The sequence below is a fragment of the Heterobasidion irregulare genome (assembly GCF_000320585.1).
Source record: "Heterobasidion irregulare TC 32-1 unplaced genomic scaffold scaffold_11, whole genome shotgun sequence".
NCBI lineage: Eukaryota > Fungi > Basidiomycota > Agaricomycetes > Russulales > Bondarzewiaceae > Heterobasidion > Heterobasidion irregulare.
Genome location: NW_009258207.1, coordinates 125,056 through 150,630, shown reverse-complemented (window position 1 = coordinate 150,630; position 25,575 = coordinate 125,056). Strand labels below are relative to the sequence as shown.

The 25,575-nt window shown below is 60.1% G+C and overlaps 12 protein-coding genes across 12 annotated transcripts; 5 read left to right on the top strand and 7 right to left on the bottom strand.

The window, feature by feature from the left end:
* Positions 1-156: 156 nt before the first annotated feature.
* HETIRDRAFT_118693 (uncharacterized protein) lies at positions 157-620 on the bottom strand (the record flags this gene model as incomplete). Its single annotated transcript, XM_009552960.1, has 2 exons — positions 157-480; positions 513-620. 2 exons carry the CDS (start codon positions 618-620, stop codon positions 157-159), a joined length of 432 nt encoding a protein of 143 aa, XP_009551255.1.
* A 905-nt stretch (positions 621-1,525) lies between these two features.
* Positions 1,526-5,945, top strand: HETIRDRAFT_156673 (uncharacterized protein; the record flags this gene model as incomplete). Its single annotated transcript, XM_009552958.1, has 4 exons — positions 1,526-2,222; positions 2,281-3,173; positions 3,238-3,573; positions 3,631-5,945. The coding sequence occupies 4 exons, from the start codon at positions 1,526-1,528 to the stop codon at positions 5,368-5,370; spliced, it is 3,666 nt and encodes a 1,221-aa protein (XP_009551253.1). The 3' UTR covers positions 5,371-5,945.
* HETIRDRAFT_480426 (uncharacterized protein) lies at positions 5,153-5,945 on the bottom strand. The gene has a single exon (XM_009552959.1). The coding sequence runs from the start codon at positions 5,931-5,933 to the stop codon at positions 5,637-5,639; it is 297 nt and encodes a 98-aa protein (XP_009551254.1). The 5' UTR covers positions 5,934-5,945; the 3' UTR covers positions 5,153-5,636.
* Positions 5,946-7,869: 1,924 nt separating this feature from the next.
* On the top strand, positions 7,870-8,790 carry HETIRDRAFT_436435 (uncharacterized protein; the record flags this gene model as incomplete). Its single annotated transcript, XM_009552957.1, has 6 exons — positions 7,870-8,071; positions 8,125-8,213; positions 8,266-8,375; positions 8,430-8,563; positions 8,614-8,672; positions 8,725-8,790. Coding segments are annotated over exons 1-6 (654 nt in total), but the record flags the coding sequence as incomplete, so codon positions are not given.
* A 1,497-nt stretch (positions 8,791-10,287) lies between these two features.
* Positions 10,288-10,872, top strand: HETIRDRAFT_441944 (uncharacterized protein). The gene is made up of 3 exons (XM_009552956.1): positions 10,288-10,304; positions 10,356-10,469; positions 10,529-10,872. The coding sequence occupies exons 2-3, from the start codon at positions 10,362-10,364 to the stop codon at positions 10,775-10,777; spliced, it is 357 nt and encodes a 118-aa protein (XP_009551251.1). The 5' UTR covers positions 10,288-10,304; positions 10,356-10,361; the 3' UTR covers positions 10,778-10,872.
* Positions 10,849-11,480, bottom strand: HETIRDRAFT_328280 (Non-catalytic module family EXPN protein; the record flags this gene model as incomplete). Its single annotated transcript, XM_009552955.1, has 4 exons — positions 10,849-10,991; positions 11,054-11,088; positions 11,148-11,171; positions 11,224-11,480. 4 exons carry the CDS (start codon positions 11,478-11,480, stop codon positions 10,849-10,851), a joined length of 459 nt encoding a protein of 152 aa, XP_009551250.1.
* A 749-nt stretch (positions 11,481-12,229) lies between these two features.
* Positions 12,230-13,332, bottom strand: HETIRDRAFT_328172 (uncharacterized protein; the record flags this gene model as incomplete). Its single annotated transcript, XM_009552954.1, has 2 exons — positions 12,230-12,734; positions 12,791-13,332. 2 exons carry the CDS (start codon positions 13,330-13,332, stop codon positions 12,230-12,232), a joined length of 1,047 nt encoding a protein of 348 aa, XP_009551249.1.
* Positions 13,333-13,800: 468 nt separating this feature from the next.
* Positions 13,801-15,091, bottom strand: HETIRDRAFT_328259 (uncharacterized protein; the record flags this gene model as incomplete). The annotated part of the gene is made up of 3 exons (XM_009552953.1): positions 13,801-13,941; positions 14,009-14,495; positions 14,553-15,091. The coding sequence occupies 3 exons, from the start codon at positions 15,089-15,091 to the stop codon at positions 13,801-13,803; spliced, it is 1,167 nt and encodes a 388-aa protein (XP_009551248.1).
* A 559-nt stretch (positions 15,092-15,650) lies between these two features.
* HETIRDRAFT_156671 (uncharacterized protein) lies at positions 15,651-17,944 on the top strand (the record flags this gene model as incomplete). The annotated part of the gene is made up of 6 exons (XM_009552952.1): positions 15,651-16,059; positions 16,201-16,589; positions 16,682-16,962; positions 17,014-17,091; positions 17,293-17,562; positions 17,674-17,944. 6 exons carry the CDS (start codon positions 15,651-15,653, stop codon positions 17,765-17,767), a joined length of 1,521 nt encoding a protein of 506 aa, XP_009551247.1. The 3' UTR covers positions 17,768-17,944.
* A 324-nt stretch (positions 17,945-18,268) lies between these two features.
* HETIRDRAFT_328735 (uncharacterized protein) lies at positions 18,269-18,937 on the bottom strand (the record flags this gene model as incomplete). Its single annotated transcript, XM_009552951.1, has 4 exons — positions 18,269-18,295; positions 18,413-18,490; positions 18,566-18,649; positions 18,755-18,937. 4 exons carry the CDS (start codon positions 18,935-18,937, stop codon positions 18,269-18,271), a joined length of 372 nt encoding a protein of 123 aa, XP_009551246.1.
* Positions 18,938-19,462: 525 nt separating this feature from the next.
* On the top strand, positions 19,463-21,111 carry prx1 (peroxiredoxin 1). The gene is made up of 6 exons (XM_009552950.1): positions 19,463-19,620; positions 19,683-19,706; positions 19,771-19,856; positions 19,939-20,137; positions 20,262-20,340; positions 20,446-21,111. The coding sequence occupies exons 1-6, from the start codon at positions 19,520-19,522 to the stop codon at positions 20,587-20,589; spliced, it is 633 nt and encodes a 210-aa protein (XP_009551245.1). The 5' UTR covers positions 19,463-19,519; the 3' UTR covers positions 20,590-21,111.
* Positions 20,786-25,413, bottom strand: HETIRDRAFT_460740 (uncharacterized protein; the record flags this gene model as incomplete). Its single annotated transcript, XM_009552949.1, has 7 exons — positions 20,786-22,108; positions 22,298-23,650; positions 23,746-23,839; positions 23,901-24,186; positions 24,266-24,291; positions 24,360-24,711; positions 24,767-25,413. The coding sequence occupies 7 exons, from the start codon at positions 25,411-25,413 to the stop codon at positions 20,940-20,942; spliced, it is 3,927 nt and encodes a 1,308-aa protein (XP_009551244.1). The 3' UTR covers positions 20,786-20,939.
* Positions 25,414-25,575: the final 162 nt, after the last annotated feature.

Sequence of the window (25,575 nt, the reverse complement as noted above, 5' to 3'; positions counted from 1 at the left end):
CGTTCAACGCGTCATTGTTGGCAAACGTGCTACAAAGTCGCGCTCTGGCTCGCCACTTGCGGCGATGTCGGAGGCATATCGGGATAGCCTCTGTAGGTCGTGCTACGAGTCACGACTGAACCCGCTATCCTGAATCTCTTGTTCTTGGACGCTTCGTCATCGGTCTCCCCGTGTGCGCTTTGGGTTGGGTCTCTGCGACCAAGGGCCCTGCTTTTGTCGCACGGCGGGGGCGGGAACAATGTACTTGGACTCATGGGCGTGAGGCGCCTGCCTTGATTTCTCTACTTGTCGCTCTGCTTCTGAGATTGAAGAGCTCAGCGAGCCCGCGTTGTCGCCGAACATGCCGTGTTCACTATACTCGTCGTGTTCGGTGCCCTCTGTGGAGTTCATACATGCGTTCTCGGCGGCGACCTCGCAAAAGCCTCCATGGGAATGTGTTGTAACAAGCGCGCCTTCTTTGCCTTCTATGTTGGCAGTATGCTGCTTGTTGATGCGCACTGGGCCCTACGCACCATACATGCTACGGAGACCAAGTCTCTTGTCGGAAACGCGGTTCCGGCCTTCTTTTCCCCACAGACGGGTACCCCTTTACGACTTGCCTTCATGGCATGCTTTGGCATTTTGAAATTTGGACGCTCATTTTAGAGATCTTTGGTTTGCGTCCTTGCGGCAGCGACTCGGCTTGTCGGAATTTGCCACTCACCTCTCCGCCTTCCGTCCACCCGCTCTCGACCCTTGACTGAGGAGTCACTAGTCAAAGTATGTATTTTATTCCATTGCTGTCGAAATCATCACACTGACAAGAGACGTATACAGCTTCTGAGCTCTGCTTATATGGCCTTGAGCGCTTCAGCCTTGAAATTTTTTACGAGATCAGGGGAAATCAAAACTCCGGTCTGTGTTTCTGTGGATCAGCGAGAGCCCGCATCAGGTCACCGTGGTATTGCTTGACGGTCCATCGCCGTGAACAGCAAAGCTCTGCCCTTGTGGGAGAACAAGGTGCGCCCATGCTGTCGAAACGGTGATGCTTACTGGTGTTCCTCCCGATCCGGGCCGACAGCGTTCGCAAGCGTCCCTAAGTGTACTCCACCGAATGTCAGACTAGTCACTTCTATTCAAGAAGGATGACCGCCGTGGGGGACAGCTGCTTTCCTTTCCGTGTTGACGACGGGTGTAAAACGGGTTGCAGCAGAGAGCGCAGCGGGCAGGCGTCGAGAGTTGAATATAAACCATTGCTTGTCGCGTAGTAGTCACGACTAGCCACGATCGTCCTACGAATACCACCCAAGTGCATTGAGAAACGACGCTCTACGCCGCTGCACACGCTGAGGACGATAAAAGGACTGTTGTGACGAGAAACAGGGCGGACACGCTTCCATTTTACGAGGGGGCAACTTATAATTGCGAGGAGGAACCCGAGGAGGCCGCCGGAACGCACGCCATTGAAGGACATTTCCATTCTGGGACACATATTTCTGTTGAGGATACCCACCGTGCTCGGTCGCTCTGCTCGTCGACGCACTCGATGCCCAGCTTATTTTCTCGTTCTCGCACAACTTCCACACCCCACAAAGCGAACAGGCCATCGGCAGACGACGTTGTCTACGACGAGTTCGGGCGCGTCAGCAGCCGCAGCTCAAATCGTGGCGTCGTTTCGCTACCCGGAAAGAAGGACAACAAGAAGGACAAGGACGCGCGCGCTCGCACCTTCAGCACCGCAAAGGGCAGGGCCAGCACAACCGTCGACGACGACGAGCCACCCATACCCGACGGCAGCTTCCTCCCCCTCACCATCGAGCCACCGAGGCGAGCAGATCCCGAGGGCGGCCCCCCACGCGAGCGCGAGCAGGACTATGGCTACCTCTCTTACCAGCGCCACGTCGTGCTCGGCCTCGACGAGGCCGACCGGCTCGTGCGCACGCTGACGGACGAGCTGGGCTCGCGGGGGCTCACGACGCCGTTTATCTTTTCCAGCCTTGCGCTCGATATCAGCGCCGCGGGCGTGCGCCGCCTGGTGCAGGCGTTTCTACGGACATGCGTGCCTTTCCCCGCGCCGGACGCGGACAAGAAGTGGAACGAAGAGGCGAAGTTTGCGGGCCCCCATGAGCTCGGAATGTGCTTGCGTTGGGGCCTTGCGCGGGTAGTCAGAATCGTCGGCGGGAACGCCGTGCGCGGGCTCGTCGGGTGGGAGAACTACATCGAATGGAGCGAGGCTGAAGTCGGTGCGTCGGGCGTGCTGAAGCCATCGCCCCGCACCTTCGCTGATCTCTCCCTGCTCAGCTCTCAGCTATCCAGCCACCCACTTTGCGTCCTTTTTGGCCCCTTTGCAGCCCGTCCTGCGCTCGATTATCATCAATATACTCACGCTCCTTGCGCGCTTCACTGCACATTCTGCATCCTCAGGTCACACGCCGCCCACTCTCTCGCCACTATTCGGTCCTCTTCTCTTCGGCCTCGGCCCCGCGACCCTTGCATTCCACCATGCCTATGTACACTACCTTCGCGCGACCAACGCCATGGAGCACCTTCTCCTCGCATTCATACGATGGCAAGATGCACCGACGAACGGCTCGAATAGTAGCGTCGGGCAAGGCAGTGCTGCATCGATGGGTGTGCCCACTCGCCTCAAAGATTGGATTCGCGGATACCCCGCGATGCTGCCCACCGCTCGCAACAAGAAGGATAAGCTGCAGCCCCGGCGCGGGGCCCGCACAGTGCGTGTGGTCAGCGTGCGGCGCAACGTGCGGTTGTACACGCCGGACCTGGTCAAAACTGCCGCGAGCTGGGGCGTACGTCCTGTCCAGACGCAGAGCGCGAGCAATGGGTTGGCTTCGTCGAGAGAGTGGGAACGCGTGGCGCCGTCGACGCTGAAGTTGACCCCGCGGTATGCAGACGGGTACAAGAAGCGCATGAACCTGCCGGCCAACTTCCATCCATACACGGCCGCGGGGTCGAACCTCTCCATGTCGTCGACGGCATCGAGCAAGCTTTCCACTTTAGTGGAGGACAGCGATTACTTTGGGCTGGGCAAGGGCAAGGAGACGAGCCTGAACGAGGAGCGCTTCCGGAGTCTGACAGACCTCAAGTGGGGAGAGTTCGAGGCGATGGGGTTCGGCGGGCTCGGCACGGATGAGAAAAAGCTGGAGTTCGATCTTACGGAGAGCGCGAGGACAGTGCGTGTCCCGCCCTTCTTTCATTTCCCTTTTTTAACTCTGCTCATTGACGTGATCCGCACAGTCGAGGACGGCGAAACGATCAACCTTGACATGGTCGGATTTCTCCAGCTCAGGATTCTCACGCACAGACGCTCCGCTCAATGCAACGCTGCAGTTCAGTACGCCAGTTGCGAATACGATCCAGACTTGGCCGTCGCAGCAGGTCGAGATGACCCGCAAGCTGAAGAAGACGCAGCGCGCACTGCCGCCATTCGGGTGGGACACGGAGCCCGTCGTGGGCTCGGAAGAAGTCATTGAGGAAGCATTCATTGATGTATTCTGCGATCTCGTTTACGGCGGTGGATGGATGGACTTGGAAAGGGAAGAGGAATTGGATAGGGAATGCAATTGGGCACTGGTAAGTATATCTAGAAAAACTCTATCATGGTCGCAGTTGCTTGATTGATCTGTGTAGGTCGAGTTCAAGGCTCTACCTGTTACCCGATCGACGACAACACCAGGCGGTAATGACCCACGAACGGCAGGCATCGTGTTCCTATTCGAAGAATTTGTCCCGGCCGAGTACAGACAGCAGCTCTCCATCAACGGACAGGGAAGACGACGACTGGCCTCTCTATTCTCTCCCAGCAAGTCTAAGCAGTGGAAACCTGCGGCAACTCTTAACGGTCGGCCGTACGTGATTGGCCACGTCCCGAAGAGCCCTTCTTATCGTGAAGTCGAGTTCGAGGGCATCCTGCGCGGGGGTCAGAGCCAAACAAGGCTCCTCACGCTTGATGGCAAAGGCGGCGTTAAAGCGGCAGTCACGGCTATTCCTCAGACGCCTCAGACGCCTCAGACTGAGCGCGGCAGCACGCCTCGCGGGGGCGTTATTTCTGGTCCACTTTACCTTGGCACACGGTCGAACACCCCGACGCAAGCACGCACACCAAGTCCTCTTTCCCCTCCGGGTGGCCGACCGCCGCGATTTCGGCTCCCCTTGAACTTGACCACACCGGGGTACCGCAAGTCTGTGATTCCTCCTTCTGAGTACGAGAACGTGGATTTTGAAACGCGGCTGGCGAGTTACAGTGACGACGAGCTCAACAGTGGCTCCTTGACGCCCGGAGGATCGTCCAAGCACGACCGACGCATGTCCAAGGACGATGCGTGGGTTGACATCCTCGTCGCGAATCACGGGCGGAGGCTCGGCGGACAGGATGCGGAGGTGCGCCGGCGGGGACTTCGCGGCGGCGTCTCAGACCCGGAGCTCGCGAGCCAGGAGGTCGCACAAGCATTAGCGGGCGTCCGTACGCATTCTCCTGCGTTCGAAGAAGAGGACGAGGATGCGGAAGGCGAGAGCGAGATCGAAGCCATGCATGTACCTGGCCAAGACACAGAAACGCTCGACGAGGCGCGGACGGAGGGCAGTCAGCATCTGGACGGCGAAGAGGAGGATGAGGATCGCGCTGCGTCGCTCATCTCGTCAACTAGGCGCCGGCCGGGCTATTTCGACCTCCATCCTGAGCGTCGACCGGCCGGCGAGGCCGACGACCCCCGTGCGCGCCTTGCGAGGCGCTCGGTTGACAGCGACGAGATGGGCAGCGCATACCGCGGGTCTGCTCGGGCCCCAAGATCGATCAATGCGTCCGACGTGAGCGATTTTGAGCCCGTCGATGGTCACATGTCGCCTGTCATGGATACGCACGACTATGACCTCGGTATGCGTCCGAGAGACCTAGACGTTGAGCCTTCTCGGGTCGAATCGATGACGCTCCCCTCACTGTTTAACAACTTCAATGCGAATGGCAACGGCACTGGTAACGGTACTGGCAACGGCACCGTCACGCCCACAGATAGCAACAGGGATAAAGGCGCGAGCAAAGTCGCGACACGCACGGCCGCGCTTATCGAGATGTACCGCGAACGTGAGCGCCAGGCCGTCCCCGTCCCTGGTGCTGCCGTCGCTAATGCTGCTGCTGCTGTCACTCCCGCGCCATCTCGCATCCCACGTCCCCAGGGAGCGGCACCCAAGGAGGAGGCAGCTCTGCCTCCCGCGCCCCCGCGTTCCCCATCGCCGCCCGCGTCGGTCATGACGGCGGAAAGCGAGCTGACGCCGTCGATCTTGGAGGTGGATGATGGGCGTGATAGCCCCTACCGGTATGTGCACGGCGCGCCGTTGCACAACGTTGTCGAGGAAGAAGAGGAAGAAGTGTAATCGCCTCCTGGGCGCCCGATGGCGTCTCGTGCCTGTTGTTTGTGATTCCCTTTTAGCTGTTCATGTCGAAGCTTGCGTGAAAAAGGTTACCCTATCCCATCCTGATCCACTCGTTCATAATATGTTCTCCGCTTGTCCTCTTTCCTCTCCTCTCCTTGTGACTTCCTAACGTTACTTCACCCTGACACTCACTCTCCGTCGCTCACTGTACCCCGCTCAATTTACCGATCGCTGGGGTGTTTACCTTCCACCTTCCATTCTCTGCTTCATATATGCCTTTCCCCATTTTTCTCTTCTCTATGCCGCGCTGGGTCTATGGTTCCCTCTTTATATTGCTTCTGCTTCTCTTCTCTTTCTTTTTTCTTTTCTATCAGTCCCTGTTTGTGCTCTTGAGCCAGACACGCGTCGAAAGTCAGGCTCCTATGCATCCCTGTGATGCGATACCACCCGGAGCCCTGACCTTGACCTCTTCCTTCCGTCAATCGTTGGAGTTCGTAAGAAACCAGATGGTACTTATTGCGTATACGATACCATACACACATATACATACCGCACGACTTCATACCTGTCACTCCACAACACCCGTGCGCACCGCACCAGATGGGCCATACCACAACACCTCGACACATTCGTTCCGCTTGTCGTGCATCCACGGCAGTGCACAGTTGCTCGCTCTGCTCGTTTAAATCGTCGATCGTGTCATTCACCGTTCAGTTCCTTCCCATACGTCTTTCCGACTTCCTGACCATTTTCCCTCTTCGATTTTTTTTGCCTTTCACAACTGTTTATCTGGTGAGAAAAAGGTACTTTCTAAGTGCACGGGGTTGGAGCGCAGAACGTTGAATGGTGGGCCGTCGGCACTGCCTTTTGGGCAGGTTGAGAGTTATTGGGAACGGGGGCGAGAACGAGGACGTACGGTGGTATTTAAAAGTTGCATTTCATACTCTCTCCAACTCTGCGATCACGCATATTGTCCGTTTACTTACCCCCATAATCTGTGAATCCAGTTTGGACTCTGCTTTGGTAGAGGCAACGCGCCAATCGATGGCGTTCTCGAACCTCACTAGGATAGGTAGGGTTAGGGTTTCCAAAACGGCCCGACAGTGGACACGCCGCCATTCTGGCTCTTGACTTTTCCGAGTCGTACATTGCTGCCAACTGGTGTCCTTGGGACTATTCTCCTCATTTCTCATTGTTGTTTCTTTGGGACAGAATATCACAAACAAAGCTAGAGAATTACTTTATCATGACAGCCTGACAGTCCCGTGTGCAGCCTCAGGCCTCATGCATCATTCATGTTGGTCTGGAGCTGCCCATGGCAACTTTGAGGCCTTGAGGACCACTCTTCTGTCCCGGTATGGTTATCATTCTTTCATAGATACACTGGAACTGAAATATGATGCGCCTTGCCCGCTCAGATGCCCTAGACTTGCACGTTTGTAGCGCGATCGACTATGGAGCAATTTTGCGTGCTGCGTACACTACAAAAATAGGATCTGCATGAAAGATTCACAATGAGGTATACACGATCAGAACTGAAAGTCATGATCGAACAGTGACATCACGGATCATGATACAACCAGGATCAGCCTGCGGCACCTGGGTTTTCTCGTTTACGGACTCCGTTCTTATTGTTGACATGGCATCAGAGCGGAACAGCTGTGTTTTGGATGAGGCATGCGCTGTGCAACTATCGCAGGCGGAAGCTTATGGTGCACCAGGTTTCAATTTTCATCAGCTTAGACTCAGGAACCGCATGCGGGTCTGCCAACTCCCGTGAATGCAAAGCGTACCCTCGACGGTATAGATCAGCGCCGAGCCTTCACTTCTACGCGCCTATAGAGCTGACTTTCATCTGATTGCAGATACGGTGAAGTAGGGTAAGAACGAGACCGTGCCATTCCCACCACTCCACGTCTCTGCGGATGCCATTGTATGCAAGCCGTCCGCAATCGGTCACTAATACTAAATAGACTATCACATCTGCTTCAGGAGGTGTTTGGTCTAGCCTTTTCCAGTGGCCAGATATGTGGGTTGTGATTGTGTGTGCTACGGAAGAGCCGCTGGCAGTCTGGCTTTGGGTGAGCATGGACCCCAGACTCAGCTCGCATTAGCTCACTGGCTACTTTATTTGGCGCTTTCATGTGTCAACCTATCGATGCAGTGGAAACGAGAGAACGCTACCAAACATGGGATTGGCTCTGCCCAACGCGCTATTCTTTGCTTACAACCACGAGGAGACTGCGCATCTTCTTTCACCGATGATTCTCGAATAGTTATCACTCGAACATTCTGTTCCCTTCTGATGAGACCCCTATTGGTCACTGCGGAACTTATTTTCGTCGATCTGTCGGCGTTCCATTATCTCACTCGGGTTCTTCAAGACGCTGCGCATGCCTGAAGGTAACTGAGAATTTTCCGGGATGTGTATTTGTATCTCAAGAAGAACTTAATTAGCAGATAGCCCCGTCCCGTCAACAAATCCCCCTCCTACAGTCTCCCCGCATGGCCGGAAATTCAAGCACCTTGCAGCAATATCGCTCCTCCATCGCAGCCGTCAGTAGCGGTAAAGAAGCCAATGAAGAGGCATGGATGACAATGTGGTGCTCGTCGAATTGGGCCGAGCTTCTCCAGCCTGCACCGCTGAGTATCTCTCTTCTTGGCTCTGTTCTATGCATAGCATCTGGGACAGACGACTTCAGTAATATTTTATCTGTCGCGCGTAGGTGTCTCTGTTAATATGTGACATCTCAGGCCTACAAACCCCTCCTTCAGAGGGGGGTTCACCGTTAACCTGGAAATATGTGAAACACCCAGATTCATTCAAGACGTGCCTCATGCAGGTATGAATTGTGGATAATTGCGAGCACTACATTACTGAAAAAGCTCTATCAGATGGTGGGAGATGGCTACATAGCTTTTGAAACAGCTCACACGAAGATGCAAACCATTCAAGCGTTGTCGGAGCAGATGCCAGACGTCATACGGAACCTCGTCACCGTCCTGTAAGATTATATGCTCTCTCATCCCAGTCAATGTGATACAAGGTGCACTGTTAGGGCGACCGGGACCCAGGTGGAGGTGGAAGCTTTCTTCAAGACAGGGCTCAACGATCTCGGATCTTTGGCACGTAAATGCGAGGACGCTGCCAATGCTTGTGTTACCGGTTTTGATGATCTCTCTAATCTCAGTCGTAAGTGTTCCATCCACATGTAGAGCCGAAAACTAAAAAACACGGAATAGAGGAGCTGTCCGTGGCCTGTACTTATAGAGCTGGGACAGCGGAACAAGCCATTGTCGCAGTGAGTTTTACTCACCAGTCTATGTAGCGCTAACTGACTTTGGCGCTAAAAGAATGACATGCACCTCAAGGTGTTAGCAGAAGAGAAGAGAAGAAGGGAAGAAGAACTTATCGTCACCAAAGAGGCGATGGACATCTCTCGACAATCGTTCGATGACGCACAAGACTTGTTCAAAGATGCCGTCAAGTCGATGCCATCCGGTTGGAGCCTTATGGGGATGCGTCTCGTCGAGGGTTTTGTTGACGTCGTGTGTGAGTCATTATTTAATACAGTCTAAACGGGCCGAGAGATAATCACGGTTGATTCACAGCGTCTGCCGCTAGTATCGTCACGCTAGGGCACAGCGTTTCCAAAATCAGCAGTATCGTCACGCTAGGGCACAGCATTTCCGAAAGCAGTAGCGAAAGAAAACGCGGTAGCGAGAGAGCCGAGCAGAAACTGAGCACGCTGAGCACCCCGGAGAATATGACTGATCCTGGCACTCAACGCGCCCCGTTGATCGCAGTGCATGTGTCATCACTAAAGAATCTCTTGTATAACCAAGAAGAAGGACATGCCTCAGAACCAGACTGGGCTCAGCTCTCTACTGCCGATGGTCACAATGGGGGTATCTATTTGAAGGACGCCTTTCAGGTGTCGAGGAATTTCTTGGATTCATCAAAGCCTATCTCGATTTCTCTCTTGAGGATCTTAGATACATGCATCCCGGTTTGTAGACTTTGATCTGTTTTCGACGGAGCTATGCTTTAGTCTAACTTGTTCATAGGTTCTCGACGATCTGATTGCCACAGCAAGGTCGGCTCAATTTGACGCCCTACTTCCTCGCATCCCAAATCATCGCGCGGTCGTCGATAAAGCCGACGCAGATGTGAAACATCTCTGTCAAATTGCTTCATTTGCTGCGCAGGTGCCCGGAACGACTGCTTCCGGACTGGCCTACCCATCGACACCTCAGCTCTCTGGAAAGTCTTCCGAGGTCGCACTTCAATCAGCGCAATACAAAATTGAAATGACACGCGCGAACTTGGCTTCGTCTCGCGATGCCTTTTATAGTGTATCTCAGCAGCGCCAAAAGCAACAGAGCGAGATCACGAAGACCATACTGGAAATGACTCAGCTCGACCTGGCTAATCTCAGTGTTCAAGGTCAGTCGTCGCTTGAGGCTTCGCTGTGCTCATGGTTCTCGATCTAACACCTCATAATTTCAGAGATCATTCCTATCCTGCGAAAGGCCATGGCGTCATTCAACCTACTTCGCGCTAGATTTTCGCAGCTTGCACAGTTCTTCCGTTCCATAACTTCCCTCGTCACCGACGTCATGGTACCATCGACTGAACGTCTCATGAATGCCCTCACTCAAGGAGAGAAAATGATTCTATCCGGGGTTTCGTTGGGCGGTATGTGATTGATTCGCAAAATGGAAACAGACTGTTGAGCAGAGATTCCATCAGATTTCACTCGAGACCTGATCTATCGACAGTGTATGGCTCCTTTGAAGTATGATCTCCTTATCTTTGCTTTCTGGGCGACATTCCTGATAATTGGTTTAGGGTGGCTCTACTGACGAACAAAGTCAGCAACATCTATGTGCGCGTTAGTACGGAGCATATCTTGCCGGCTCAACGTCAAGTGGTAAGAGTGAAACTTTCCTCTTACAGTTGATACGATTCTGATGATGTAAAGGCGGAGATGTTGAAATTCTCAGACAACACCGTGGAAGGGCGAAAGACGTTGATGGCTGATCTTACTTTGAAGCAGAAAGAGCTCGAGCGTCAGGCAACGAGACAGTCAGACCAGGTAAGCTCGTGTGACTTACCTCAAACGCCAATTTCATTTTCGTACACCTATGTCCTCAGATCCTTGCTCTGATCGAACGAGATCAGCAACAGTTTCGCACTGCAATCGATGCCCGACTTGCCAAGTTTACCAGCGTCATCCAGACCGTGTATCCGGCGATTACTTCGAGTGCTCCAGCCTCGATTCAGATGATCACTGATGCCCATGTCGCGGATGTGTCCGCTGCCCGGTCCGATCAGTATTCTGATGCGCTGTTCGAAGCGACAGTAGCGACTGGGAGTGGAGTAAGAATCAATGACCTGATGTAGTCGCTCTCATATGTTGCTTTAGAGGTCAAAATTAGGACTTTATTCCAGTCAAGCCTATCTACTCAGTGCGCTCAATTGAACTCCCATGTTATCGGAATGCGTCCAAGAGATTGGTCTGCCAATTTGCTGAAAGCGCTCGGGGTGAAGTCCAGATCGTTCAACTTGCATCCCGTGCATCGGTCGGTCACTTTGACCTTCACGGACTTGTTCTTGACTGAGATGGAGCACACGCATGAGACCGCATTCACGCAGGGTACGAACAAGGTGAGGACTTACAGTGAGCCGTGATACTCTTGTTACAAATGGGATTCCTAAAGATATTGATCAACATCGAACACAGTTGAAGGACGGGTCAGTGCATGCAGCATACTTGTTTGGGTTCTTCCCAGCTCCACTGAACATGGGGTTATCAGACTATGCTCAGCAGAATTATTGGCGGCACTTACGGGAAGTTATCGAACAGCTGCTGCGAAACGGCTACGATCATGTCTTTGCTTGAATTATGTATACCGCACGCCCCAAGTCCAGGCTCGAAGAAGGTGCCTAGAAATACCGCCAACGGATGTAGCTCATCGCTGCCACTGAGAAAAAACTGCTGACCTTCTCCCGACTTGGAGGCAGCCCTACTCGTGGGGGTAGGAGCAGCACTGACCGATGCTGCCAGAGCAGAAAGAAGAAAGATAAGAGGAGTGAAGGCAACCATTATGATTATGAATTGAAAGACGAAAGAACGAGTGAGGTGGTCAAATAACAAAGATAGCTTAAAGTGAAGTGAACAGTGTTGGGAGGCGCAGCCTGGCGTTTATGGTCATTGACGAGGTTATTTTATACGCACCCGCGTAGAAGACTTATCAGATGGGGCTGGGTACACAGCGCGTAGCGGAGTTTACTCCGGGCGTCCTGTCAAGACATGGAGACCCTAATGGGTCATGTCTGCCATCAACATGGGCGGTAGCGGCAACAACCTCTATCCGATGTCGCACACTACGGGAGACAGGCTGTTCCGCAGAGCTTGGTACTTGGCCTGATGAAACCTGATTCCATGTGAGCCCTGCTTGTCCATCACATACCATCCCATGATGACCTAGACTTTTCTCTCTTGGCCCTGTGGTATCGCGGTGATGGTATGAGCAAAGGTAGAACCATTTGTAAAAGCGAAAGCTCTCGTTTCACTTGCCCGAATCTAGAAACAGTCTGTCGGATCAAAGGGCAATGCAAAGTAATTTGATGAAGTCAGATGGAGATGTAAGCGTACTTGAAACTCACATAGACAAAGGCTCCGATACGACATAAAGCGGCAAAACTTGAACTAGTAAGACCACTCACATTTGGGTTACCGTTCAATGAAGCCTGGCGAAAGAGAGGCACTGACCCGTCAAGCTAACCCGGAAAAGATTGAAACGAATTATCGTCGAGCGGCACAGAACAGCATATACCGTATACATTGAGCAATCAACACAAACCGCTGACCATCGCGCCAGCGTCTGCACTCGCTATCAACCGCAGGGAGCTATCGAGAAGGGCGGCATCGGTGACAAATATGCTAGTCAAGCTCGCATTCGCCTCGACGAGGCCCTGCAGCCTCGTGATCGCGGTCACGAACCCAGACGCAGAGTGTATCGCATCCCAAGGCGCCGTCTGTGCTGCTATCCCCCCGAGAAAGACGGACACGTCGAACGCGGTGTTCACAACCTCCGCCATGTGCTGGCGATCACGCTCGAGCGCCTGACGGGCGCCCTCCAGCTGTGGCCCCAACTCACTCAGCTGGCCCTGAAGGGCATTGAATCGCTGAATGGAGCCCTGGTGGTCGGACAGTTGTTCTTTGGCGTTACCCAGCTGACGATGCGCATCGTCGCGGTTGCGAGACGCGGTGTCAATCAACTCATCTAATCTCCTCATACGCCTGAAAATATCCCCCAAGTCGAGGAATGTGCCCAGGCCGAACGTCAAAAAGTGTCTGGGGAAGATGATTCCTATCAGTTCAGCGCGTTACACCATAGAGATCATGCCTACCTCGCGACTGCCGCAACCTGCATCCCTTCCATCTCACGTCTCGCACGCGAGCGCGCTGAATCAGCTTGCTCAACATCCCTCCGGGCAACGTCCACAGTTTGCTGAGAAGCCCTGACCTGCTCCTCCGCCCTCTGGATCTCCTGCTGCAACAAGCTGGTTCTGTCGTCAACCTGGCGACGGCAGGTCATGGCCCTCGATGACCAGTACGCAACCTCGACCGCCGTCCCGTTTGCTTGCTCCAGAGCCGAGCGAGCGAGTTGATGGACCGCTTCGAACTGCTCGTGCGCCTGTGCGGCCACCTTTCGTGCGGAGAGCACGGCGGAGCGCTGAGACGAGACGGAGGAGGCAGGGATGAGCGCGAGGTTGCGAGCGGCATCGCCGAGCTCGACGACGGTCGCGATAGCTCGATCGCAGGGATCACGGACGCTGTGTACGAGGTCGTCCTTGAGGTGTGGAATATATGTGGAAAAGTATCGTGCCATTTCAGATATCTTCTCCATGTCGTGTATCAGCGCATTGGTGTCCGGTTCTGGGTCTCCCATGCTGGAGAAGCAACGAACAACGACGAAGGAAAGGATGGGCTTCGAAGCGTATGTTTGTTTTCAAAAGGAGTGCTGATATACATCGCCGCTGGTCTTGAAGCGCAGTGTCAACACAAGCATCAATGCGTACGACCGGTGACGTGCTGCGACTTGAATGCATCAATGCGTGGATACCTGCAGGTGTGAAGTGGGGTGGGTATGGATAGGGAAGCAACAATCGCAGTCGGAAGAAAGCCTACTAACTACTGTCACAAGAACGTGGACTAGCGATAGGCCGCGGGGCTCGACTTCGATCACCGCTCACCGATATTCTGAGCAGTCAGGCTAGATGAAGACATAAGGCTTAATGTGAAGTTGACGTCGAGTAATATAGTACAGCAGCGCAAAGAGGACCCTGGTTCTATGATAGGGTTGTTGGCTTCGGCGGCGCGCAAGATCAAAGCACGGGTATAGTCAACGAAACCTACACTATATTGACCCGCCCCTGATCATTTCTGCGCATCGTCTCATCAACGAGGACCACCCGTTGCCCACATGGGACAATGCGGCACTCAGACCTCGCAACCATTCGTACACCCGGAATGTATCCACACACACATAGGCCTTCATCTAGACATGCGGCACGCCACCATGAGACGTCAAGAAGCTAGTAAAAAAGTACAATAAAGCCGCTCACAAGCGCCTTCAGGTCTGCGCTCGCTATCGAACGCAGAGAATCATTAAGCCGCGCGGCGTCCATCGTGCAAATATCAATCAGACGCGGGTTCGCATTGACGACACTCTGGAGCTTCGTGATTGCCTCCATATGACCAGACGCAGTCTGTATCGCATCCCAAGGCGCAGTTTGTGCTGCGAGCCCGCCAAGGAAAACAGAGACGTCGAACGTGGTGGTCACGAGCTCCAGCATGTGCTCGCGATGGCGGTTGAGGGATTGGCGGGCGTCGTCCAGTTGGGGAACTATATTGTTCAGCTGGTCTTGACGGCCGCTGAGCCGTTCAATGGAGCTATGATAATTGGCCAACTGCGCCTCTGCGATGCCGATGCGATTGCGCGCGTCCTCACAAGAGCGGGAGGCATCAGCAATGACTCGCTCCCAGTGGCCTATATTTCTGTAACAGTTTCCCAAGTCGGCGATTACTCCAAGACCGAATGTAAAGACGTCCCTGGGTTTGATGGTTGAGCATCATACACCAGAAATAGACATAGACAGACAGACGTACCTCACTATAGCTACTGCCCTCGCCCCTATCAATTCGCCGTTCGCATGCGCTATCGTCTCATTGGCTCGTTGAATGTCCCTTTGGGCAGCCTCTATCGTCTGTTGCGACGTTTTAACTTGCTCCTTCGTCTCTTGAATCTCCGACTGCAGCAGTCCCATCGCGTCGCGGACCTGGTGCACGCAGGTATCCACCCTCCCTGACCAGTAAGCAACCTCGACCGCAGTCTTATTCGCATCCTGTAGCGCAGACTGGGCGAGCTGGTGGACGGCGACGAATTGCTCGTGCGCGCGCGCGGCGACGTTGCGCGTTCGTGCGGAGAGCACGGCGGAGCGATGGGAGGACGGGGAGGAGGCGGGGATGAGCTCGAGCTCGCGCGCAGCGGTGCCGAGCTCGATGACGGTCGTGATGGCTTGTTCGCATGGGGCTCGGACGGTAGAGACCAGGGAGTCTCTGAGCTGTGGGATGTGTGTGGAGAAGTGCTGGATCTTTGAGGATATCTCGTTCGCTGCGCACATCATGGCGTCGGGATCCGACTCCATGGCGCCTGTATTCTTTCTGAAGAACGGATAAGGCTTCAGGTTCACAACGACAAGGTCAAGAACGCGAGATAAAGATGCTTACTTTGTTTCAGGATCCAGGAGAGAGCAGCACGTACTGTACTCAAGTTTCGCGCTGCAGCTGTCTTTGAAGCGCAGTGCATCGGCGCTGCCAGCCGAGATGCGCAGATTCACCGACCTCGTGCATCAGTGGATCCAGCAAGACGCCTGCATCGTGTACGTGTGGTCGTGCATGTATAGAAATTTCTATGCAAGAATGCTTCGCTGCGGTGAAAGGTCGTGTACGTATGGAAGATCGGAATATTCTGCTGACTCGAATGGAGTTGCAGCCATGATGTATCATGCATCGGTCAAGGTGACGGTGATACCTAGAATATCGAGTTTCAGGCGCCAGCCGTTTCTGAAAAGAAAGTGGATGGCCTGAGTATGGCGCCTGACGATTGCTCGGAAACAGCCGCCACAAGCGCTTGGCAGCCGGGGCCGAAGCTGGCGAGGACGGCGAGGACGACGGCGCGGACGACGACGACCGCCACGAGCGACCATGTCCCGCCTCCGCCCCTCCGCCTCCTCGCTCTCCCAACCCCCCGCCTCCCACACCCGCCCGCTGCGCATCATCGCCTCCGGCACCCTCTTCCTCACCCACACCCTCTCCCTCCCGCACCACCCCGCGCCGTCCAGCAACGTCCGCGCACACGAGTACACGCGCACCCGCAACGGCTCCGCGAGCACCATCCTCGCCGTCCTCGCGCAGTTCCGCGCGCTCGCGCTCGACATGGGCGCGGGCGCGGGCGGCGGCGCCGGGATCGAGGGGTGCTGGCTCGTCGCGAGCCTGGGCGGGAACGATGAGGGCAAGGAGGTCATACGCGAGTTGGACAGGATCGGGGTCAACACGCGCTACTGTAAAATATGGGAGACGGCCGGTGTCCCTGGCGCTTGGGTTCTGCACGCAAGTGAGTCCGACCTTGAATGACCATGGGTCCCGACGTGTGCATCGTGCGCCTCTCGCGATGGAACCTCGCTCGTACCGCATCTCGACATTCGATTGACGCACCACAGACCGTGCTGACCTCTATCTACCGACGGATGCACAGACGACACCGACTCGCAGAGCGTGATCAACCACAACCCGCTCCCAGACATCACCCACGAAGAGTTCGTCTCCCTCCTCGGGCCCCTCCTCGCCCCCGAAAACTACCCCCCGCCGGCGCCCTCGCTGCCCTCGCCCCCGCTCCAGCCGAATTTCCCGCCCCGCCCCTCGCTCTCCGCGCCGTCCCCGGGCGTGCTCGCCCCGCTCAACGGCCCCGCCGGCCAGCCGCAGAGCCCCGCGCCGTTCGACTGGCTGCACTTCGAGGGCCGCTCCGTCAAGACGACGCTCAACAACATCGCAGGCATCGACGGCCTCGCGCGCGAGCGCAGGTGGCGCGCACACTGCGTCTTCAGCGTCGACGTCGGCCGGCGCGCGCGCCAGGGCGTAGAAGCGGTGTGAATCCCTGCTTTTCTACTCTTTCCCCTCGCCCCCGCATCTACCCGCTCGCTCACGCCCGCCCGTCTCCCTTCTACCCCCCCGCGCAGCTCATCCCGCACGCCGACGTCCTCTTCCTCAACAGCCACTACGCACGCGCCCACTCCCCCGCGTACGCCGCCACCCCGCGCGCCTTCCTCCTGTCCCTCGCCGCGCTCGCCGCGCCGCACGCCCTCCTCGTCGCGCACTGGGGCAGGGACGGCGCAGCCGTGCTCTCCGTCCCCACGCGCGAGTACTTCCAGAGCTCGGGCTGGGCCGCCGACGACCCACGCGTGCACGCGCACGAGCCGCCGTCCCCGCGTAGTGTGCGCGCGGAGGGCGCGCCGCATGGGCATGCGCACGGGCACGAGCGTGAGCGGGGGCACGCGGACGAGGCGCTGAGCGTGCGGTCCGGGAGCGACTTTTGGGCGTCGCCCGGCGCGCGCCGCACGCCGTCCACCGCGAGCGCGTTCTCGGCCGCGTACCTCGGCAGCTCGGGGCACGGGCACGAACGCGGGCAGCTCTCCCCGCGCCGCGAGCAGCGCGATCACGGGCGCGACGGGCGGCGACGGGGCGCGCGCGAACGCGGGGACGGGGGCGGGGGCGGGGACGGGGACGGGGACGGGGACTCGGATGCGGACTCGGATGCGGATTCGCAGGGGACGGAGATCGCGGGCTCGAGCCACGGCGCCGTGCAGGCTCCGCACCAGCAGCACCGCGCGGGCGACGCGCGGTCGGCGGCGGCGAATTCCCGCGAGGAGGAGGGCGCGTGGGACGAGGTCGGGGCGCAGGACGCGTTCGTCGCGGGGATGATATACGCGCTGAGCCGGCGGTTGTTGCCTGGGGCGCCGTATAGCCCCGGTTTGGGCGCTGCGGGCGGAGGGACGGGCGGAGGGGCGGGCGTGGGGGGAGGGGAGGAGGGGCGGCGGTGGAGGTTGGATGAGTGTTTGCGGTGAGTTTTTGTCGCTGCTTCGGGTGGTTTGATCTGCGTGGGGCGCGGCGGGTTGTTGATGGGTTGCTAACGGGTTGCTGATGGGTGGGTTTTTTTCTGTGTTCGGGGTAGGTTCGCGACGGAGCTTGCGGGGAGGAAGGCGAGGAGGCGCGGGTGGGAGGGGTTGGCGGAGGAGATGGCCGTTGCGGGGTGGTTTGACGGGTGACGGGTTGACGGGGTGACGCGTTGCTCGATGTCCAGCATGGCATGCCATCGCGTGTTCTGCACTGCGTACCTTTTTCTGATTAATCTTGTCGGCGTTCGTTTTTTGCCCTTTTTTTCGCGAGTCTGTACGATAGCGCGGCGGAATGAATGGTCATGGCGATCGGGTGCGTGGATCACGATGAACAGGCAGGCTAGGCGGGCATGATTGGATTGGAATGGGTTGTGAAAGTGGGATACAGGATTTATCGATACAGACTGCTGCTCGCCGAGGAGCGTACGCCTCTACCTCTACCTCTACCTCTTCCGCCTCCGCCTCTTCCGCAGCACGCGGACAATTTTGCGCCGTGGCGAATGTGGTGGGGGAGGAAGAGGTGCGTTGCGGCCATTCGCGCGGTGCTCTGCGCGCTGGGCGGCGCGCGATTCCACTGCGATTTCGTTTTTGCTTTGTTCTTTCTTTTGACGATGTGCGCCCTGGGCGCGGTATGTGCGCGCGCGGTCGCGATCAGCCGATTTCGTGCTCTGCGAGGAGCTGGGGGTGTGAGCGGGAGCGGGGGCGATCAGCATTTTATTTTATTATTTTCATTTTCATTTTCATGGGGATGTCGCTCGTGCGGGACGGGGACGGGAATGACGATGGGGCGCGCACCATGTTTGGGATCCCGTTCGAGATGGGGTAGACGTGCTGGCAGTTGGGGCAGACCATGGCGCCCTCCTCGACGTGGAGCTGGCGCGGCGGACACGGACACGGACACGATCGTGAGCTGCGATCTGGGGGCGCCGAGGCGAAAGGGGGACGCACCTCGAGCAGGACGTGGTGCAGCGCGCGGAGGAAATCGTCGTCGAGCATGTCTGGCTGCTGCAGCGGGAGCGACGTGTCTCCCAGCTGTTACACACACCCGCGCGCGCGCGCGTACACACAGTCAGTCAGTCAGTCAGTCGGCGTGCGATCCCTCGAATGAGGAGCTGGGGCGGGGCGGGGTGGACGCACCTGGCGGGCGGCGTCGACGAGGGCGGGCCACTCGATCTTGGGGAGGAAGCCGCGCAGGAAGTCGGGGTTGAACTCCGCGTCGCGGAGGGCGACCTGCGCGTCTCTGAACTGGAGCGGGAAGTTGTTGGCCGTGCAGCCTTTGGCGTGGCACGCGAGCAGGTTGTGCGTGATGAGCCGGACCATCGTCGGCGTCGCTGTCGTCGTTGGCGGTGGGGCGGAGCGGTGGAGGGTTTTCGTGGGTTGGCGTCGGGGAGTGGTCGTCGGGAGCGAGGTATCGGCTCGACTCGGGCGTGACGTGACGGCGACGCGGGCGGAGCGCCGAACCGGGTCGAGCGGGTGCGCACGTGCCGGAGCGCTCGGCGCCCGCTTCTGAGATGTGCGCGCCTGCCAGCTGTATATAATAGCGTGTTCTTCCCGCACGCGACGCGTCCGAGACGCGTCTCGCCTGCTGCACCCAAGACGAACGCCCCGCGCACGTACGCGAGTCGTACATGCCGGCACGCGCTGGCCTCGGCGCCGATCGGGAGAGACGAGCAAGCGAGCAGCGAATGGAAAAACGAAATGGCCAGCACGTAAGCGGGCGAGCACTCGCAGGCACTCGCTCGCTCTGGGCTCGAGTGCGTTCCGGGCGAACCGCGCTCCTCCACGACGGGCCCGTGCCGTCGTTTTTATCCCCTTCGCCGCTTTTTACCCTCCCTCGCTCTCTCTCCTCCCACCACCACCACCACCACCACCACCACCACCGCCCCCTCGCTCAAAATCATCATGGTCGCCACCGTCCAGCAGCCCGCGCCCGCCTTCACAGCGCAGACCGTCGTCGGCGGCCTCTTCAAGGAGGTCTCACTCGCCGACTACCTCGGCCAGTGGTAAACACGCGTCCCGAGCCCTCCCACCGCGTCTCGACCTGACTGACTCGTCGTATCCCCAGGGTCTTCCTGCTGTTCTACCCCATGTACGTCCCTTTGCCCCTGCCCCCCGCTGAGCTCGCGCGACGGGTGCCGACGACGTGGCGATAGGGACTTTACGTTCGTCTGCCCGACCGAGATCCTCGCCTTCAACGACGCGCTCCCACAATTCGCAGCCCTCAACACCGCCGTCCTCGGTGCGTCCTACTCCCCCCCCCCCCCCCCCCCCCCCCTACTCCTACTCCCTCGCGCTACGCTGACCGACCTGCCCGCCCACAGGCGTCTCCACCGACTCGGAGTACTCCCACTTCGCTTGGGCAACGCAGGACCGCAAGGCAGGCGGGCTCGGCCCCAACCTCAACCTCCCGCTCGTCGCCGACCGCAGCATGCGCATCGCGCGCGACTACGGCGTCCTCATCGAGGACAAGGGCGTCGCCCTCCGCGGGCTCTTCCTCGTCGATCCCAAGGGCGTGCTGAGGTGCGTGCGCGCGTGTGCCGTGTGCTGTTCTGTAATGTGTGCGCTGACGGATGACGGCATGACGGCGTGACGGCATGATTGGATGGCTGGATGACTGGATGACTGGTCGACTGGACGCCGGCAGACAAGCGACGATCAACGACCTCCCCGTCGGGCGCTCCGTCGACGAAGCCCTCCGCCTCGTCAAAGCCTTCCAATTCAACGTACGTTGCCCCTTGCCCCTCCCCCCTTCCCCTCCCCTTCCCACGCATCGCGCATCGCGCATCACGAACTGACCGCGCTCCTGCCGCGCCGCCGCCGCGCCACAGGAACAATACGGCGAGGTCTGTCCCGCCAACTGGACCGAAGGCGCGCGCACCATCAAGGCAGACCCGACCGCCAAGCTCGAGTACTTCGAGGCCGCCGCCGCCGCCCCCGCGGCTCCGGCTACGAAGCGCGCGCGGGTGGAGTGAGCGTGTGCGGCGCGTCTTTAGGTCGCGAGTTGAGCGTGAATGGACGGAGGGATCGGTCTTTTGACGCTCGCGTTTATGTGCATACTATGTCGTCGAGAGTAGCTATACCGCGCTCGTTCTCCATACACACACACACACACATGCTCGCATGCACGCCTTGTTCCCAAAGTCGAGGGGGCAGCACAGAGCGCGCGATGATGATGACGATGATGAATAAATAAATGGCAGCACGGCGCCACGCGCTACAAGCATACTTCTGATCCGATACTTTCGATCCCAAGGCGCGTGCGCCCGCGCAAGAAACGGCTCCGCCATACACACAGACCGACCGCCCGCTCCCAGCTCGCCGCTCACCGCTCTATCCCATGCTCGACCGGGATCCCCAGCGCCTCGAGCGCCGCGCGCCCGCGCGCCGCCCAATACCCCACCGCCGGCGCGTGCTCGAACCACACCGGCACCGGCGCCGGCACCGTGTCCTCGCCCGCGCCCGCGCCCGCGCTCTTTACACCCCCCTCCTCCTTCCCCCCCTCCTCCTCATCTTCCTCCCCCTCCGCCGCGCCCCTCCGCCGCCTTCGCTTCCCCCGCCCCCCCTCCTCCACCGACCCGTCGCTCTCCCCCGCCTCCGCTGCCTTCGCTGCGCCCACCGCGCCCACCGCGTCCACCGCGTCCACCGCTTGCCCGCCCCACAGCGCGCCCCCGCGAATCCACCCCGCGACGCTGCTCTGCGTGCGCGCGGCATGCAGAATCCCGACGACGGCCAGCAGCGTCTCGTCGAATGCGGGCGGGGGAGCGGGCGGAGGCTGCACCGCTAGGCCATCCGCACCAGCGTCGCCAGCAGCAGCGATGATGGCGGCGCTCGCGCCAGCGTCGACGGCCATGCCGGGATTAGCTTTGGCTTTGGTGCTAGTGCTGGCACTGGCGCTGGTGGAGGCGGCGGCGCGCTCGCGCTCCCGCGCGGCCTTCTCCGCGCGCTTCTGCTTCGTCGAGCGCCGCTTGCGCTTGTGCGAGCCTAGCACGTCCTCCTCGTCGTCCTTGTCGTCCTTGTCTTCGTCCTCGCCCCCCGCCTCGCGCTCGTCGCCCATCGCGTCCGCCACGCCCGCGACCGCGCGCGGGGTCGTGGGTGGGGCAGCAGGCGCGGGCGCAGGCGCAGGCTCCGCCCCCGCGTCCAAAGCCGCACCACTCGCCCCCGCCGCCCTCGCCCTCGCCGCCCTCGAACCACTCGCCCCCGCCGCCGCCGCCCCCACGGCCGCACGCGCGGCGCGTTCGGCCCTCAGCGCCTCGAGGTCGCGATTGCGCAGCGCCTGCGTGTACTCGGGGACGCAGACGTGGTTGTGCGGCTGCAGGGCTGCCTTTTTGTGCGAGTCGTCGAGGAGGAGGGTGCTGTGCGCCGAGTGGCGGACGGGCGCGGGCGCGGTAGGCGCGGGTGCGTCTGCGTCGGGGGGGAGGACCGGGCGGGCGGGGCGGGCGGGGAGCTCGGTCCAGAGCTTGTTGAGGTCTTTGAGGGTCTGTACTTTGCGGACTGGGGAGAAGGGTGGGCGCGTCAGCCAACGCGTCCTCCGAGGCCAAGCAAGCGAGCAAGCCGCGACGAAAGGCGGTGAAAACATGCGTCCTCGCCAGCAACCCTCCCCAACCAACCACAAACACCCTCGCACAGCATCGAACGGGACATCGCACCGCCGTCGCACCCGAGCTGGGAAAGCCGACTCACAATACCGATCCGGCGCGAGCCCCATCGTGTCGCGCGCCCACACCGCGCCCAGCTTCGCGCGGTCCCCGGCAAACGCGCGCGAGACCATATCCTCGACGTTATGCGGCTGCGCGGACGACCACACGACGACGTCGAGCCACGCGCGCGTGCGCGGCGCGAAGAGGTACGCGCGGAAAGCGGGGAGGTACGCGCGCGGGTGGACGGTGCGCGGGGCGGGCTTGGCGTGGGCGGAGGCGGAGGCGCGCGCAGACCACGGGGCGCGGGCGGAGCGCAGGAGGAGGGTGCCGTTGAGGTCGAGCACGAGGAGTTTGCGCGCGGTCGGCGGGGGCGGGTCGGGGAGGGCCGTGGAGGGCGCGGCGGCGAGCGCGAGGTAGTCCGCGGACGGCGTCGGCGGGACCTGGTGCTGCTGGTCCTGCGGGTACCGCGCGGGGCGCGGGCCGGTGGGGAGGGCGGGAACGGCGAAGGGAGAAGGCGGGCGGGAGGGGCGGGAGGAGGAGGGGGAGGGGTGCGGGCGGGCGGGGCCGCGGCCCGAGTTGGCGAAGGGGGTGATGAGGCCGTGTGGGTCGGAGGAGGCGGAGAGCGGCGGGCGGCGCGGGGGCCACGCGTGCGCGTGCGTGCGCGCGCGGCCTCTGTCCCACGCGTCGGCGTCACCGGCGGCGTTGTCGGGTGCGGCTTCGTTGTCGTTGTCGTTGTCGTAGTCGCGGGTGTGGAAGCGGCGGTCGGGCGCGGGGGCATCGCGGAAGTCGTCACGGGGGCCCGGCCAGCGCTCGCGATCGCGCGGGCGGTCGGGAGCCGATGGCGGTGGCGGGGCGTAGCGGTGGTCGTGGTGGTACCCGCGCGCGCTCCACGAGCGCCGCTCATCGGGACGATAATACCGCGTGTCCCGCTCCGCGCCTTCGTGCGCGCGCGAAGCGGCCGTAGAGTATCCGCGGTCGTACGACGGGGCCCAGCGGCGGCGCTCGTCGCGCTCGTCGCGGGGTCTAGAGCCGTAGCGGTCGCGGGCGATCGGGTGCTGGTGGGTGTTTTGGCTGGTGGGGGGCGGGGCGGCGGGGGGGTGGGGGGCGGTGAAGGGGCCGTAGTAGTCGCGGATGTCGCGCGGGGCGTAGGTGGCGGCGTCGTGTGAGGAGGAGCGGCGACGGCGCATGGCTGCGGGGCGGGCGAGCCGGCGGAGGAGCGGGTGCGGCAGGGTTGGGGACGTGGTGGGTGCTGGGGGCGGGACGATGGGGACGATGGCGGCGGAGGAGGCGGGGAGGACGGAGAGGACGGCGAAGGCGAGGCGGGGCAGAGTTTTTGTTTGTTTTGTGCGGTTTGTGGTGATAAGTGCGGTGCCGGCGTGCCGCGGGTCGATAACCCCTTATCCGCGGTGTTGCCTAATCGAGCGAGGGATGGACCGATGGCTGCACGTCTCCTTCGACGCGATCCGTGTCGGACGCGCTGACCTCACGTACGGCGCTCTGATAGAGATGTAGCTAGCCCTCTGGTCCTGCTCACGCTCACACGGCCGGGCGCGTCGCGCTTTCCGCTTTCCGCATTCGCCTGACGCTGCCGCGCTGCGCTGCCACCACTGTACCCGAGTGCTAGTCTCCGTTGCTGACCCAATCACAGAAGACAGTCGTTCTGTGCAGACTCGAGCACCCCACGGCCGCGTGGGATCCCACCCCCTCGGGGCGTCGTGCATCAGCACCTGATCCCGAATCATGGACCCTGATGATCCACCCTGGCAGCTCTCGATGGGATACGCGGAGCGGCGGGCCTGCGTGCGTGCGTGCGTGCGCGCGAGCGGCAGCAAGCGTCTTTCCATCTTTGCACATCGAGAGTCAAGACGCGCGCCGCGGCGCTGATTGGGCGGTCTGAACTCTGGTCGCTCGTGGGCCGGGGGAGGCGCGTCCCTTCCCACCCGGCGCGGGGCAAGTCGAATACTCAATGGTGCTTACTGCGTGACAGCGCGCTGTCCGGTGTGTATGTTACGTCGTCTCGGTCTCGGACATCTTATCCTGTCGGATCCGCCGACGACACAACAAATCGGCGGGACGCGCAGCGCGGCGAGTCTACCTGTACGCACGCGTCTACGCGGTGTGCGCCAACGCACGCCACCTCCACTGGGCCCCTTACCCCTCCGCCCGCCTGCCTGCCCGCCCGCCGGATGGCGGACACGGAACACGACACGCCTACACCGACCCACGCGCGCACCAAAGCCCCAGCGGTACGACACCATATATACAGCACCCGGCCCCGACCCTGAATCCGAGACGGGCGCGCACACCGAGTCGGGGGTACGTAACGCTATTCGGACGTGCAGGTCTGCGCGGGCAGAGAAGCGGCGACGTGCGTCGATGGGTGGCGTATCGGGTGCACTCGTTGACTGGGAACGAGACGCGACGCGGCGTGCGCGTCGGACAGGCGGTGCGTTGGGTCTTGGCGGGGCACGGGGCACGGGGGCGCGGTAAGTAGCCTAGCTAGCGAGCTGACGTCGTGTCTCTGGGGACGGCAGTGTAGACAATCGAGACGATCGAGACACGGGCGGCGCCGCGACGGGGTGTTTTGTTCGCGTGCCGCTGTCGGGCTGTCGGGCTGTGTATTGTGTATTGTGTGGGCATCGCGCGCGCAGCCGGTGGGTAGGTACGCGTCTGCGCGAGGGGGGGCAGGGGCAGCGGCACGGTCGCGTCGGAGGTCGACGAGGGGACGGCGGGGACGTCGAGGCAGGGCGGGGCGGTGGAGGTGCCGCCGGCAAGACCTCCATGATCGGAGCAGCCAGCTGATAGTACTAGAACTGCAGTAGAGGTAGCCACGCGTTCGCCGCGCCGGCGTCGTTGACGCTGCTGGTCGAGCAGGGCCCGCGAGAGGACGGTCCGGATGGGCTGGACGGCGGATGTGGACTTTGGGAGGGAGTGACGGGAGAGCGAGTGACAGGACGTGACGGCAGGACGGGGGGCCGAGTCGGAGCGAAGCCGGCCACGGTCCACGGATGCCTTGATGGGCGCCTCCTGCTTGCTGCACTCCCCAGCCCCGCGCCGCTCCCCTCTGCTCCACCCCGGCTCGTCTACGCTCCTCGCAGTCTGGCGGGGCGTGGGGCTGTCGTGCGGACGGTGGGCGCGACGGAGGGCAACTTTGGCCATTGCGGCTGCACGAGCGAGGGGAGAGGCTGAGCGAGGCTTCGACGCGCGAGAGGCGCAGTGATCCTGGGTCCCCGCGCCCTGGCCACTAACGGCATCTCTCGTCATCCCCTCCCGGCCTTTAAAGCTCTCCCCCTCGCCCCCCACTCCCACCCCCACTCCTCC

Excerpts from the sequence above, each read along its gene's own strand:
- HETIRDRAFT_480426 (XM_009552959.1), bottom strand. The coding sequence starts at position 5,933 with ATGAAGTCGTGCGGTATGTATATGTGTGTATGGTATCGTATACGCAAT.
- HETIRDRAFT_441944 (XM_009552956.1), top strand. The coding sequence starts at position 10,362 with ATGTTGAAATTCTCAGACAACACCGTGGAAGGGCGAAAGACGTTGATG. Across the intron at positions 10,470-10,528 it reads CAACGAGACAGTCAGACCAG|ATCCTTGCTCTGATCGAACG; the intron begins GTAAGCTCGTGT and ends CTATGTCCTCAG.
- prx1 (XM_009552950.1), top strand. The coding sequence starts at position 19,520 with ATGGTCGCCACCGTCCAGCAGCCCGCGCCCGCCTTCACAGCGCAGACC. Across the intron at positions 19,857-19,938 it reads CCTCAACACCGCCGTCCTCG|GCGTCTCCACCGACTCGGAG; the intron begins GTGCGTCCTACT and ends GCCCGCCCACAG. Across the intron at positions 20,341-20,445 it reads TCAAAGCCTTCCAATTCAAC|GAACAATACGGCGAGGTCTG; the intron begins GTACGTTGCCCC and ends GCCGCGCCACAG.